Source organism: Gambusia affinis, linkage group LG01 (assembly GCF_019740435.1).
Source record: "Gambusia affinis linkage group LG01, SWU_Gaff_1.0, whole genome shotgun sequence".
Taxonomy (NCBI): Eukaryota; Metazoa; Chordata; class Actinopteri; order Cyprinodontiformes; family Poeciliidae; genus Gambusia; species Gambusia affinis.
In genome coordinates this window covers 680,322-696,860 of record NC_057868.1, presented here as the reverse complement: position 1 = coordinate 696,860, position 16,539 = coordinate 680,322, and the positions used below count along the sequence as shown (strand labels likewise).

Sequence of the window (16,539 nt, the reverse complement as noted above, 5' to 3'; positions counted from 1 at the left end):
TATGTAACAGGGCTCAAAAATGACTTATGGACCAAAGGAAATCAATTTTTTAATAAAAACTCATACTTTGATATTTTTTCAACTTAAACATTTAATTAAGCAAATAAATTTGATGTGTTTTGTTGAAATGAGATAGGTTGTCTATCTTCTGTAGATCTACATAAAGTATTATGTGTTTTCCAGGCACATAGGGCCATTTTATAGCACAATCAATTAACTATGTTAACTACAGTTATAATATAAATGATAAACATATCAAATATGACTTAAAGAAAATTTTCATATATTAACATCTTGAAATTGGGCTTCTGTATCTTTAAGAAGCACCACCTCCAGGAAGTCATGCCATGGTTCCTCTATTAACCTTTTAACAACGTTTTCACCAGCAGCACTGAGCAGTAGCTCCTACAATGAGCTGAGCAGTTCCACCAGCTGTTTGCTAATTGCTGCTGGCTAGTCTGAAGGAGCTGAGTGGGAGGAGCTGCTCTGTGAGGCTGAAACTGAGAAGCTGCAGCTCAGCGGAGGAGCTGTGCCTTTGGTCCACCCAGGCAATTTTCACAGCTGAATGGTTGCCATGGAGATTAAAGGATTTCTCAAACAGGCATGAAAAAAATCAAAGCAACATGTTTGTTTGTTTTTGTTGAGAGAATAACACTATAACATTATGTAAACAGTCAATTTTTGAGCTTCACTGTCACTTTAAGGGTTTACATGTTTGGCTTATTAAAATAGATATCTGTCAGGCTCCTGTCTACCCAGGTCTTCCATCCATCCATCCATTTTCTGAACACCCTTCGTCCCTTAATGGGGTCGGGAGGGTTGCTGGTTCCTCTCCAGCTGCGTCCCCGGCGAGAGGCGGGGTCACCCTGGACAGGTCACCAGTCTGTCACAGAGCAACACAGAGACAGACAGGACACACAACCATTCACACACACACTCACACCTAGGGAGAATTTAGAGAGACCAATTAACCTGACAGTCATGTTTTTGGACTGTGGGAGGAAGCCGGAGAACCTGGAGAGAACCCACCATGCACAGGGAGAACATGGAAACTCCATGCAGAAAGACCCCGGGCCGGGAATCGAACCCAGGACCTTCTTGCTGCAAGGCAACAACTCTACCAACTGCGCCACTGTGCAGCCCACTTACCCAGGTCTTATGTTTGTTAATCTTAGTTTTTGGGATGTGCTGCACTGTAACAAATTTTGTTGAACTTTCTGTACAGTAGAAAGTGTTTCTGAATTGAAATGTTGCTCATTTTGTCACTCAAAGCTGTGGTAATATTGCTGAAGTGGGTTTGTTGAGGCCAGATGTAATACTAAAAATAAAAATATTTTACAGAAGGAAACCATAACCCTCCCGACCCCATTAGGGATAAAGGGTGTATAGAAAATGGATGGATGGATGGATGGAAACCATAACAGCTTATTGAAATCTTCAGTCTCTACTCTTTTCAGGAGTTTGTCTGATATTAAGGGGAGCAGCAGCAGCCGTTTTTAATTTAAACCTCTGGTTCACAGACTGAAAACTGGAATTGGGAATTCAGGTCCTGTACCTGAATTGGGGTACAGGACCCAATTCATAGAAACTTGAATTGGGTTTCTATGATTTCTTTGTTCCAGTTTAATTTACCAGCAGGATATCTGATGAGCCTCTGCTCCAGCAGCCCTCTCTGCAGCTGGAAGCTCACCTTCTCACTTTCCTCTGAAAATGTTTGTCTGGATGATGGTTGTTAGCTACTAATTTCACTCTTTCACTCTCAGAACAAGAACATTGAGTTTTCTACTGCTCTGATCTGAGTTTTGTTCATAACCATTTCAAACTGATTTGATTTTAAGGTTCTCCAATGATAAAGGTTGCGTCATGTTTAGATAATGAGTCTAGTTGTCTGGTAGGCACTCTGACTTTCTGCAACAGGTGAAATCAGGTGGATTTGTCCTGCTGCTGTTCTCGTCCTGTCTGGATAGTAATGTTTACCTCTCAGAGGTGGGGTCCTTGCAGTTGAGTGGATATTTCAGCTCGATGATGTGGCCGTTCCTCTCACGCAGCAGGTCCTGCTGTTCAGTGTAATACTGCACCAGCTCAGCTAGTGTGGCAAACTTCTCGCCGCCGTACAGGTCATAGTAGTCCCCAGAGTTCTGGATCTTAATGTGGGTCACCTCATTGTTACGCCTGAGTAAAAAATTCAACTTATTATTTTCACAGAAGACAGAAATTTGATCAAAACAAGTTTTTTTTTCTTCCCGTTAACATTTTCCCTCTTGCACAGCTACCCTCCAGAAATGTAAAAATAAAGACCTGAACAGACACAAACAGCCACCCACGCACATGCCCATGCAGTATAGAGCTCACACAAAGACATCCAGACTTCGCCCACACAAACCCAGCATAAATACACATAAACATGTCCAACTTATCAAGCCATCTGCTGCCTTACTGCCTTACTCCCAGCAATCCTCCTTCAAGAACATGCAGATCATGTTGAATCCTTTCAAACTGTTATATAATCCACTATTTTCTGTATTTAAGGATCTGCTTTTATTTTAACATTCAAGAAAATGCACAAAGATGAGAAATTAGCTGCAATCTAATATGAAATGGAGGGAAATTATACATATAAAGACAATATAAGAAGTGTTTTGTGCATTTGTTTTCAGACTCTTTTACCCTAATGCCCCAAAATAAAACAACCAGTCATCCAATACATAAAAGTCTTCTTGTGTGTAATTTAATGAGAGTAATGAAAACTGAGTTGCCCAGAGGTCAAAGATAAACTCTGGAGGAGCTGGAGATTTCTAGAAATCAGGTGGAAAAATTTGCTTCCAAGACAACTGGTCGTCCTCTAATTATCCTCCCCTGTGGTATGAAGAGCGAAAACCATAAGAAGTGCTGCCTGGAGATTGCCACCAAAACAATCTGAAATTTTGAGATGGATCAAAAGTTTCCCTAAAAAAGTGGAAAATTCTCAGTTTGAAAGGTTCAAAATTTGCTAAAATTTCTGATTCTAAAACTCAAAAATCTTTAGATGAGAATAAAAGATTTCTAGAAAAAAACTTTTTCTCTTCCTTTTTTATTTTCTATGCACAACGACCCTAATACGCTGCCGTAGGTTTATAACTCAGATCTGGGAATGACTTCAAATCCAACTAAACCAAGTCTAAATAATTTTTTATAGCACAGATTACAAGGTTTACAATCATATTACTATAATAACGTTTACCTAATCTGAACTCAACAAAGCAAGGATGCACTGATATGTTTTATTAAGAAGACCAGTGCAGATATGTTAAACAATGACTAATAGATATTTTGTAAGCAGAAATCTTGCAGCAAAGAAAGTTCTACAAATTATTCACTCAGTGGATTTGATACCAACTTTGTGTTGGTCTGTCACAAAAAATAACGATAAAGAACACTGGAATGTGTTTGTGTTATAAAAATATGAAAAAGCTCTAAAGAAATACATTTGAATATTTCTACAGGGAAATTTATCTGCAGTTAGTTTTTATTTGCAGTTACTTTTTATCTACAGTTATCTGTATAAGTAAGTTTTCCCCCTAATTTTTAGCAACTTTTGCTTCCATGTTTCACTGGGAAATAAACAGCACATATTTGGGATGAGGACACAGAAAACACAAGCATATTTCAGACTCAAAGTGGAGCCGGGCAGTCAGTGCTATCTGATCCAACTCTTCACTGGCTAATGATGTCAAATGGCACAAATCCTATTTTCCTCCATCAGTTCTCCTGCAGTCCTCATAAGTTTCACCGATTTCTCTCACAATCACTGCTCTCATCCATTCCCCTTTTTATTTGTCCCATAATCCATCTCTCCTTCACTCCCCATCCGTCTCTACTTGTGTTTCCTGGCAATTGCTTTATGGCTTTATTAGTGGCTGCTGGCAAGTTGCCACAGCTATGTGGCCCAGTTAAAGGCCCCTCCTCTGCTCTCAGGTCAGAGCCCCCTTTTTCCTATGGAGTTTAACTCCATTAACCCTGGAATGAGAAAAACACATCCTATTAGATTTCCCTTCACTCTGACATGCTGATAACCTTTATGGATTTATTGCAGTTTGAAACTTGCGCGGCATCAATTTGGTTTGGGTTAGAATGAATCTTTACTGCTCCAGAAGAACCAAAATATTGGAATATGTTAACACATGAGATTGTGTTGTTTCCCACTTATCGTGATCAGTTTCTGACTGTTTACAAGGATTTCAATTTATTGTTGTCATGATAAATTCTATATAATATTTAAAAAAAAATAAAAACTAAGCTGACTGTATTTTCAGGGTTACTACTTTTACTGTTTTCTCTGCTGTTTATTTAGTGAGAGAATCAATAATCGGTCATTTCTTTGTGCCCAGTGTCCTGAAGGAGCTCACTACTGATGGGAACGTTTTGTGTTTGATTCCTGTTTCGGCCCTGAAAAAAGAACCAATAAACAATTCTTATTGTCACTGTTAATGTTATCAGAATAGAAACACAAAACTTTAAGTCCAAGTCACCACATATTAACATTATAATGAAGGAAATGATGAGATCGCTCTGCTTAGAGTTTTACATTGTTTTTTTTTTAAAATCGTCTTGCCAAACTATTCGTACTTCTGACCTTTTTTTCACATTTTGTCTCGCTGCAGCTTTAAACTTTAACGGGATTTTGAGAACAAGATCCACACAAACTAACAGTGAAGTGGAAGGCCAGATGTTTAGTGCGATTGGATTCACCCTGCTTTGATCTGAACTATTTTATTGGTTTATTGGTTGGGGACCACTGCCCTACGCCACCACAGCACACATTTCATTTTTACAATAAATGTAATTTTTTAAGGCCTTCATTTTAGATACATTTATTTCAGGCTTTTTAAGGATGGGCTGACAGTGATCTGTACTACTAACTAATAAATGTTTTGATGTTATGGATTCAATAGATTACACAGAACATTCTACTAACACACACTGAATTTAAGTGTAATCCTGTTTACGATGAACATACATTTGTTAGGATCTGTGTTTTTCTGTGTATTTACTTTGAGTTTTCTGTGTCTGAGTCTCAGTGTTGTCCTGTCTCCCCTTGATTGTTTCCCAGGTGTGTCTCATTCCCCGATTACCTTCAGTGTATTTTAGTGTCACCTGTGTCTTTGTCGGGTCCTTGTCTCAGTTGGCGTCTTGTCTCTCTCGTCTATGTGCCCAGTCCATCTCATCCTTTGATTTTACTGGTTGCTACCGGCATCGAGCCCTGGCTTCAGCTCGGCCGTGCTGCCCGGCATTTTGGATTATATTGGACTGTGTTATTTCTGGATATTCTTCATTAAAACCATCATTACTCGTCTCATTCTGGGTCTGCTACATCCTGCCTCAGCACCTTGCATACTGCACTTAATGACAACATTTGCTAATACTATATGAGATTGCTCACCAATACTAATACTCTCATTTTCATGATAGTTATATTTTATTGTGGAGAGAAATAATTAGTCAGTTATCAGAAAAATGCTTTGCACATATTTGAAAACTAGGTTTACACATTTCCATAGGAATCTTGGCCAACTTGTCTCTACAGACTCTAAATCTGTTATGTTTCTTTAACTTGGCAAAGCATTGGCTCTCTTAACAGATTAAAAACCTTTCCACCAAGCTGGTTCCAGAGTTAAACTGTAGTCAGTGCAAGCCTGGTGCTATTTCCTTTTGTTTTCACCGTTCCAAACACTCTGGCACCACAAAAGTGGAACCATCTCAGTCCTGAATGCATCAGAGCAAATAACCACCTTCACCAGAGGCTAAAGCAACCAATCCAAATGTTGCCATGCTTAAAACTCCTCAGTTCGCTGTGTTATTAATCTGCCTAATCTGAGATAAACTCCTAAACTTCAACATTAATAAAGGTCGGATTAGCAGGGGAATAACATGAGCTCACTGTCTCATTTTCAGCTGTTTACTTAAATATCACCAGGCAGTCAGTCAGTTATAGATGGGTTAATGCGCTGCAGATGACTGCTTGGATCTGAGATTTTAAGATCAATTTCTTAAAAAACATAGTATCTTATTACAACTAGCACTACTGAGATGAGTGATGTGGTTAAAATGTCTCCCTGCTCTGTAATGCTCTGCAGAAATGTAGAACATGACACAGTCAGGATTAAATATCTGCAGAAAGATCTGAATGATGTTCAATGTTTCCTTAGACAATTTGTTTAAGTGAAGTAATGATGTGGTGCAAAGCTGCTGACTGGTTTGTGGACCAAGCCAGTCAGCAGTGGTCTGTAGTGGTTTATATTTAGTAGTGTCAAGATGCCTCTTCTTAAACCCAGCATTTGTTGCTTGGCAGCAAAGAAGGAGCATTTCTTCCATCTTTACTGTTGTGGCTCAGATCAGAAGGTTCTTATTCTATTTCCAGGTGAACAGCTCCTTCCACCAAACCTTTCAGAACAGCACAAGGTTATAATGTTTCAGCTCTGTGCTTCAATAGCTGCCTTTCAATTAGTAATGTGTGCAAAACTTTGACTGGACTCTGCTAGCCAAAAAAATGCAGTTGTGTTTACAATATAAATATTAAAAAAACTATTAAAAACACACGTCAATTAGTTTGCTCACACGATGACTCAATTAAAAACACGGCAGTGGCTAAACAGTTAAATTCATAAATCAGCCACAGTGGGACTAGCGCTCCTCATTTCTTAGCCATTCAGAAGAGACGTCGATGTCTCATTCAGGCCTTGGAGCAACAAGCCCCGCCTACTAGGGAGCAGCTACATGTGCAGCGTTTTGAGGAAACTGTAGTCAGCAATGGATTCAACAGGATTCAACAATCTGAGCTTCTAATACAGATCTATTAGGACATCTTGATCATGATTATCTCAGTCTTCTTATCAGGTTGTTTCACAACTAACCTGAGAAATCCTTCATGTTTTCAGTGGAAAACCAAAGTATATTTCACTCAGCAGCATTCAGATCTACGTTTATATCAGCCATTTTTTGGGACTTTTGGTTGATATTCGATTTCTTTTCAGTAAAATGAAACCTACATGAAGATTAAACACTGTTTATTTCTGTGAAACTAAAATAATCAGCAGCATTTTTTTTACTTTGTCCCTCATATCTAACTAACATATGACTCGGTCTTTTGATAATATTAGCCGTTTATTTTTTATTACACAAGTTACTGTAACACCAACATTTACCTCAAAGACTTCACATTTAACACCACAATGTTTTTACCAAACTTGACTGAAGCAAAATGAGATTTGAATTCACTATTCAGATGGCATTTCGTTCTGTTTACAGAACCAAAGGCAGACACATGATCAATGCAGGAAGTTTATTGGTTGGGCATGAATAGTTATGATACAGTCCTTGCATACGTCAAAGTCCTACTGATGAGGAAATGAGATTAAAGACTTCCCAAGCTGCTTTATGACTTCCTGTCACTGCCAACGTTTGAGTGCTTACATCACTGTTAGATAGGCCGAGTGGACAATAAATAACAGCAGCTCTAATGATGAAGAAGACAACAGGAAGTGGTATAGGCATGATGGTGCAGGATGTATTTTAATGATTATCGCATGAAAGAAACTTATTCACAAGTGATATTAATTGCATTTATTTTTTTTTATAAAAACACCGCAATTACAAAATTGTGTTTTTTGACTTTAGTGAAATATCCACACAGTTTTTTGGACTACATCCACTGAAGTTTACTCAAATTCTCACATAACAATACATACGAAATATAAGGCTTCTTCCTTCTAACTTTAGTTTTCCTTTCAAACAAAAGTCTGTTAACTTTCCTTCTAACAAGCTGGTTACTAAAACAGGCAGCACTAATAAAAGAGCTGGATAGGAACGCAGACAAAATTAACAAAATGACCTGGTGTGTTGTTAAGCCAGGCGGACATGTTGGATTTCAAAATCAGTGACAACATCCATCAGTGATCAAAGTTCATCTCTGCTGAGATGCACTGAAAAAAATAACTCTTTGGATGAACATAAAAAAATCATGGAAAGGTTTTCCACCTGATTACTTTGCTTTATTTCATCACCATGCGATTCTGTTACTCATATTTAAAGCAAATGTGTTAAACATATTTTAAGTCTGGAAGAAGCAATAGAAATAATGATAACTCTGGTGGTAGAGATTATTTCTAACATCAATCCTGAATTGATGTTATGTTCACATATAGTCAGAGCTGAACTGATACTCCTCAGCCTGGGGGAGATTAGAGGAGATGCAGAGAGAGAGAAGATGAGAGGAAAAATGAAAACTCCCTCTCTAAACCACACATTTATGGAGGAATTTTTCTGCAAAAATCCAAGAGCATGTTCAGTCTGAAAGCAGAATTTTACATCTTTTGTTCTCAAAACTTGTAATACTCTTGTTCACATTTATATTTTGAAAGCAGGACTTCATGTCATTCTTCTTAAAACTTGGAATGTTTGTACTCAAACTTCTCCTTGCGCTCACACTTAGTCTCTGCTCAGACTCTGCTCACTTATGAAACATGGAACTGCCTTTTTGGCACAGTCGCCTAGCAACCTCTCAGCAAATAGAATGAAAGTGTTGTGCTGGGTGTGCTTGTTTCCTTCTAGCGGGTATGCCTGTGTGGCTACTATCGATTGTAGCAGAAGAATATGTATTAAAATACACATACTTATATGCACATGCATATATACATGTCTATACTGATTTTATTCATGTTTTCCGGCCGAGGAGTTGTAGCTTAAGAGAGATTCAGCTGCTGAGATTCAGCTGCTGAGATTCATCTGTGCGATGAATCCGTCTCTCCTTAAAGACATTCCCACTTCTTCCTCACATCGTTGTCTTTATGAAACTTTCAAAACAAAACCAGGAGTTATCTTACTTTTGACAGAGTGAAATAATTACATATTAATAATAGTCTTTGCCACCTTGTGTCGCATAATCTAAATCAATGTTAGTCTGACAAGACGTTTTAAGTACAAGCGTTACAAGTTTTGAGAAGAAAGACATGAAGTCCTGCTTTCAAATTGAAAATGTAAACAAAAGTATTAAAAGTTTTGAGAACAAAAGACATGACATCCTGTTTTCAGACTGAAAATGTGTGCTCTTGGATTATGGCAGAAACATTCCCCCATACACATTTAATATGATGAACTAGGCAGCAACAATTAGTGGTTATTGTCACTCAGGCACATGCTGAGAAGCATTTAGTACTGGTATCATTTTGAATTCTTCAGGAATTAGCGTTAACCCGTAGTATCTAGTGTGTTATTAAAATCTGTCACATATCGGCAGAAAAATAAAACAATCCAGCAGCTTATTGGAGTACATTATAGGGTTACACAATAAAAAAAAACTATTTAGACCTTTAGAGATTTTTTTTTTTCTGGTTTTTTTGTCCCATTTAGATGTAAAATAAATTGTAAGACACAAAGCACCAATCATAGAATTAGACTGAATATAACTGGTCTCATAGATCATGCACACTGCCACTGATACTTGATCTAGATTGTTTTTACAATATCCGGGCCAATGCAGATATTGACATCAGATTGGAGCATCTCTTAAGTCTGATGTTTTGTACCCCTTATCTATTCAGTGCTCCATAAAAAGTAATCAGTAATGAGTGCATTTCTTGTCCAATACATCAACAGTTGGAGAGATGTAAAGTCATATTTTGATTTAAAATGTGAGGACTACCCTGCTAGCACACCAGGATGTATCTGCATCTGAGCGAATATCTAGGTCAGTGATTGATGCTGGAGCTGGTTAGTGTTCAGCTCACCGTCTGGAATGGTTTCAGGCTGACAGGAGAAATACTGAAACTCAGCAACAGGACAAGCTGCAGCTCACAAACTGAGCTCTCCATCTCCACATAGAGGATTGTGTGTTTTCATTCTGTTATATAACTTTGTTTAATACAAATTCTGCTTTATCCTTCTTTCTTTGTTTCTGCAGTGAGGGGGAGAGGCTGCACATTGGTCATTTGACCTCAGAGAGTGCATTGCGGTTTAAATCTGTCATAAACTCACACAGCTAACCATCCGGTAGTTATTTAGGACACCGAGCATCACAAAGTTGCAAACCGCATGTCTAAAAGTCAGAGCCTGCCCAGATCTAAAAACTCCCTGCCTTTCTGACTGAAATGGAGGTCTTTTTCTCATTTGTTTTCTCAGACACCCACAGGTAGTCTGACCCGGTCAGCTCCGTCACAGAGAAACAGACAAAAGTCTGTGCTTCCTTTCAGGCACTTGGTCAAACCAGCCGAGGCTCAAACGCTTCTGCTGTCCAGGAAGAGCGACTCTTCAGACTTTCTCTTCTGTATCAGTTGATTTCCTGCTTTCTGTTATCACCACAGCATGAGGAGCTGAGTCGCCTTACACACACGCACACACACACGCACACACACACACGCAGACGCACCAGGGCTCTTAATTAAAGTCTACTCAAGTAGTTCTCTATGACTACTATGAAACTCTAGTAGTTTCTACCAGAAACTACAAGAGCAGAGGTGTCCAAAGTGGGCCCCTGAGGGCCGGCGTCCAGCATGTTTTAGTCTCTCCCTGGTTTAATGCACCTGGAAATGATGGCTGTTAGAGGCCCAAGAAGAACATTGACATGCTGAAAAGGTTGTTACTACCACCAGGGAGAGAATAAAACATGCAGGATGACGGTCCCCCTGTACTAGAGTTTCTAGTTTCTAGTACTAGTACTACTAGACTACTAGTAGCAGTAGTTTTGGCATGAGTGATAAAGATTCATGCCGAAATACGACACGAGTGATAAAGACGTTCATTTTAACACCAAAACATGAGTCACTGCAACCTGCTGACCTTTGAGAAAGTTACCACATCACACATTTCAACTGAGTTATCGAATATGTTCCTTGAAACACACACACACACACACGCACAGACACAGTTTAAGTGTCATGTATTCACCAGGCCTCTGCTGATGACCCACAAGGAGGAATTTATTGGAATTGTGTCTGACAGACCAACTGGGAATTGTTTTCTGGGAATTGAGCAGCTTACATGTGAACTCTGTGTCTTCAGGATCATCTGGACTTTTAGTGTCACTTATACCCAAATGAAGGTTAGAGGTCAAACAACATGGGTTTCCCTACAAATGGTGATGATAATTGAAGGCCAGGGAAGCTGATGGCTGATAGTCCACTTATTTTTACCATTTAGTTGCTTCTTAATTGGCCTGTTATTTTTTAAACCTGGAATAAAAATTAGCCATTTTCTTTAGGTACAAAGCATCTGAAGGCAGAGAAACACAGTAGCCTTCACACACATTGGTAATTTCTATTTTGTCGCTATTTGGCTAGTGTTGAAAAAACAATTGCTGTTTTCATTTAATTTAATTAAAATAACTCGTGAATAAGTTTGTTCACAGAATGTGTCATTAAAAAACATGGTTGTGACAAATGTAAACATGTACATGAAGTTATATTCATAAATCAGTCATGGTGGCGCTAGTGCTCCTAATCCAATCAGAAGAAACAACCGGAGTGGCTACGTATGCAGCGTTTTGGGGAAACTGTAGTTGCTGACTTTACAGCACAGTAATTGTTTCAACACGTTGGATCCACAAATGGAACTTTTTATGAACTGTGATGCATTTAAATTGTTGCGTTTCCATAAAGCAAATTATTTTTCTAATTCCAATTTGCACAGTTTTATAGTCAATAGAAACATAATAGGACGGTTAGCATCCTGAGCTAACTGTCCTCAGGATGCTGCCAATAGACGATATTTAAACTAAAGCATATTTGAGCTGGAATTATTAATTGGCTCACATATTTACATACCTATAGTACTCCTAGATCGGGCTTAAATCCTTCTGTGAACATGACTATTTGTGTTATCAAATATCAAAATTTAAAAAACTGTATTTTTGCTTACTCACAGGTGAGAACTGTGAGGTCAAAGGTGACGTTGCTGATGAATGCACTACAAGGGCAGGTTGTAGTTACCTGACAGACAGGGTAAAATCCCCAGGATTGCTCTTGCTGGGCCGGGCCAGGAAACTGCCGTGGACTCCCCGGGTCAACAAGACCTGCTCTGCCTCGATTCCAGTGATGTTGGGGTGGAACCACCTGCAAACAGTAAAAACAGAAAGGTTACAGCAAAGGTCAACTGGAGAAACATCATGGAGTGAGCTACAAGTACTGAGGTTTACCAAAGTTACAGATTAAAAAAAAACACTTTGATTTTGCAAGATACAGTCGACTTATGAGCTGTCCCACACAGGCTGCTAGTTAGCCGCTAGTTAACCGCTAGTTACCTCAGGGTTTCCCCCAGTGTACTATAAGCCTGGTGGCCCGCCATGATTTTCTTGCTTTTCTAAGCGTTGCTTGTTTTTAGGAAAATAATAATTAAAAAAGAAAAAAAAATTGCTTAATTATTATTTTTTTTTTTTTAATCAAGCTGGGTTGCAAGCTTCTCTGTTGCTCTGAGTGAAATGCTCAGAGCAACAGAGAGATCTAAATATTTTAGATTTATTCCTAAAATATAGGTTCAGAGAAGATAGGTGTATACTTTATGCATTTAAAGTTGGCAGAGCGGACCAATCACACAGCTGAAGCCTCTGTGCGTTGACTCTGCACGTTGCCCCACACACTGCTGCTGTTTGATCTCTAGTTTACCTCAGCATGGATCGCGCGCACCTCCTTTCACTCAAACTGGACACAGGCTGACATGTATGGATATTTACATCAACTCTCTGTGAGGAATTATGTTTCTTTGTAGAACTCTGCATCGAGTTAAAAGTTTCAAACCCAGTCTCCATCAGTGTTTCCATCAAGGTGTTACTCTATGAGAACTGCAGGAATAACTTGTTGCAAATTCAGACGTGCGCGTTGGGCAAGGGGTGAGAATGATTTATCTTTGTGGAGAAAGAATTTTGTGCGGCCCTTCCATCTCAACACGCTGCCCAGCACCCTGTAAAGTTTATGTTTGACCGGTGTGTTAGTGGTTAACTAATCAGCACTAACCTCATCATGCAGGTTCAGCCCAGTGAGGAGTTTTCATACTCGTAGTCACGTATCATGCTGGTTTTATGTTATTTTGTTGTTATTTTTAGTATTATTTTTCCGGTTACACGATGCATCAAACCATACCAAATGCTTTGTCCACTTAGTCAGCCTGAGTTAATACACACAGCCGAGTGGAGACCTGAGAAACTCGTCCCTTAAAACTCCAGCGATCATAACAGTTTCTGTGGCCCTTAACTCAACAGACAAGAAATGGAAGAGCTACTAAAGCTTCATTGGTTAGCAGCATTAAATTAAATCTCCAGTTTGTTCCACATTTCTGCGCAATGCAGCAGATTTAACTCATCAAGCAGGGCCGGTCCAAAGCTGTATGAGGCCTTGAGCAGAACTTGACTTAGGGGCCCCTCTTGTTGCTAAAAACATCAGCACCTCTAACAGCTTCTGTGTTAGATTTAGTGAAATCTGGGAGAAGGGAGTAGTTTAATTGGCCAACCTAAAAAGCAATAAGTTATAAATGCAGTTTACTAATTTGTATTTGTGAACAAACAGCTCATACTCAAAGATTAAACTCACAGCATCAGATTGTTACCATGGTAACAAAACAATTTAACTATGAATATTGTTGTTTGAAGTTTTACAAAGTAAACTTGCCAGCTCCTTAAAAACTTGCATAAAATATAAATGTTAAACAATTTAGAATCTTTTAATTTATTTATGTTGAAACCATTAAATCAAATTCAACAGGATTTTTCATCTGAATAAACAAATCTTACATTTATATATCTGTGGTCTGTGTTAAAATATCAGCATTTATGGGCCCCTGAAGTCCTGGGGGCCTTATGGAGCTGCTGACTTAATTTGGATTAAACAGAAGTGCAAATAATTGATATTCATTATAATTGTATTTTTTGGATATGTTGTTTTAAGACTTGATAGTTGTGGGTTTAAATAGCGTTTCACTGGCAATATTTTCCCGTAACATATAATTACGCAGTAATATTTTTACATTTCCTGTCTACATAACATCTTTGAAGACAAAAACACAGTGGACAGTTGGTGGACCGCCTTGGCGCCCCGACCACCAGGCTTAGCAAGTTTTCTGGGGGAAACCCTGTAGCTGGCTAAAAAACAAATGCAACCAGACTTTGTCTTGCAAATAAAAAAGACCAGATCTTCTGTCTGCATGGGCCAGTGGGACAAATACACACAGCTGTCGTGTAGAGAATAATATAATAAATTTGTTCTTATTAAAGTAATGCAATTTTAACCACATTTGTGAAGCTATGAGCAGCATTACTGTGAAGCAGCTGACTGCAGCCTCATTACCAGAGCAGACAGCCTGACTTATTAACCAGCTACTCTCAACTGTTTGAGTTGCTTTAGTTCATAAAGAGGAGCACTACAATATAAAATAACAATGAAGTGACGCATAAATATTACACATATTGGTTATATTGTATATGTTTGGTTATTTTAGCATTGGTACAAAAGGTTGTTGCAATTTAATGCTTGGTTAAATTAGTTATTTAATGTGATTTCAAAGCATTAAATCACATTGTAGTTTTTAAAATGATCATTGTGGTATAAATACTGTAGTAATGAGAAAGTCTGTGACATTTTTACTGTCTTGCAATGAAAACCTCAAACAAGCCTGTCTCTGATTTTTTACATATCTAAAACAATCTCTCTTTGTGTTAAAAAAAACTAATTAATGAAGGAACAAACTGCTTGTGTCCAATAGAGACAACTGAGTTTGTTAGAACTTTTCCAACAGCCAAAAAGTGTCTAACCACTTGAGATTGTTTGGAAATGTATGTATCAATATGTTTTAAGTAAGGCTCTCCCCATATAACGTTTTACAACTTTGACTTTCTATCATTAGATTATTTTCATTTAATATTAATAGTATTAGAAATTATGGATCAGTACAGGTCAGCTCAAACTATTTCTGATAGGAGAGAAAAACTGCTTGTCACGATGATGAGGTGATCCACATCTGGATCACCATGGCTGCATAACCACAGCATGGTTATGCAGCCATAGGGTTATGCACCTATGGCTGTGTAAAGCACTGTCAATTTAAAGACAGTGCTTTAAATTGATTCATTTAAAGCACAGAGAGGAAGCAGCAGGCGGCACAAGAGCGCCTTCATGAAGCTCATCCTGTGATGATCATATCTGAGACAGAGGGTGAGCATTTAGGTGGTTTTATTTTTGTGCCTGTATGACACAAACCTATGACAGTATGATAAAAATACGACTCCTGAGTCAGTTCAGCAGATCTGGTGTCACCCAAAACGGACACCAAAATAACACTGTAGTCGCGGCAGCAGCTGGGTCTGGCTCGCCACACAATGCTTCATTCAATCCCCTGAAAACTCATTCAAACTGCTAAATGACGCTGACAGTCCTCATCAACTGAAACTGGAATTTACTGCAAATAAAATGTGAAAGGTATAAAAATATTCTTTCACATCAAAAGATAAACACTGTGTTGGTTTACACACAGAAGAAGAAACTGTCACTTGTTTCCATCCAGTATAGATCTAGAGTGACAGGAAGGGTTCATCAGTCAGACTGAGCAGTTTGGATTCTGACAGAGGGAGACATGAGGACCACTAAGGGAAGAAACACACTCAACACAACACACTTCTAAAGATCCTTCCATTCTTATATCGATTTACAAGACATAACTGGACAACTGGATGTAAATACAGTCTGGGTCTAACCCGAGTAAAATAAAGCTAAAGCTGGACAAGCTCTCTACCAGCAGACCTCACTGGCCCAGGCAGCTATAGCAGACTGCATCTGACCGCTTATCCTCAGCAGGGGGTGAAACCGAGTCTCTCCCTGCTGATCCTCAGGCAGCAGACTGAAGGAAAGGCAAGAATAATAAAATACAATCACATAAACGTCGGCCTAGAATGAAATAAAGAGGTCAGAGTGAAGCAGAAGTAGCAGACTAAAGATGTTATCATCCAGGTTTTGTTACAAAGAGAGAAAATGGATTGATCGTGTTTGAATTTATCATGTGATTCTAGTGTTAATTGACTTTTTGCTTATTGAGACAGGCCTACATAAAACATATTTAAGAATGGAGAACAAATCTGCAACATTTTCACCTCAACTTCCACAGCATAAACCAGACGCAGCAACCGACTGTAAATTTTTTATCAAAAATCTGATTTGTTTCTAGCTGATGAGGTGACATCACAGAGCACCTGGAATTACTGATTACAATGAAGCAGAAAAACCCATGGTGGTGAATGTCAGTGTTTGTTAAGTCTTTAAGCATTTCATCATCGTGACGTTCACCAGAATAAGTGGACTGCATGTTTTGTATCTGGAAGCATCACAGTGACATGTCAGGACTTCATGTTCTATGAAATGCTCTTCATTTCCTCCTGGTTAAACTCTTATCTAATCTTTATTTAGATATGTACAGGAAAAAACCTCTGAACGTCTCCAAGAAATCTGACCTCATCTTTAGGAAATGAGCTGGACATTTATAATCCCAATTAAACTTTGAGGTTATCTTACATGGTAATGTCATCTAAATCTG

The 16,539-nt window shown here is 38.6% G+C and overlaps 1 protein-coding gene across 1 annotated transcript in view; it reads right to left on the bottom strand.

The window, feature by feature from the left end:
• Positions 1–16,539, bottom strand: part of ptpn11b (protein tyrosine phosphatase non-receptor type 11b) — a 48,360-nt gene that overhangs the window by 15,888 nt on the left and 15,933 nt on the right. Inside the window, exons 3-4 of the mRNA XM_044117554.1 lie at positions 11,958–12,080; positions 1,978–2,172 (exon numbers count right to left, since the gene is read on the bottom strand). Of these exons, the coding sequence (XP_043973489.1) occupies positions 1,978–2,172; positions 11,958–12,080 (318 nt within the window). The remainder of the gene's footprint in view (positions 1–1,977; positions 2,173–11,957; positions 12,081–16,539) is intronic.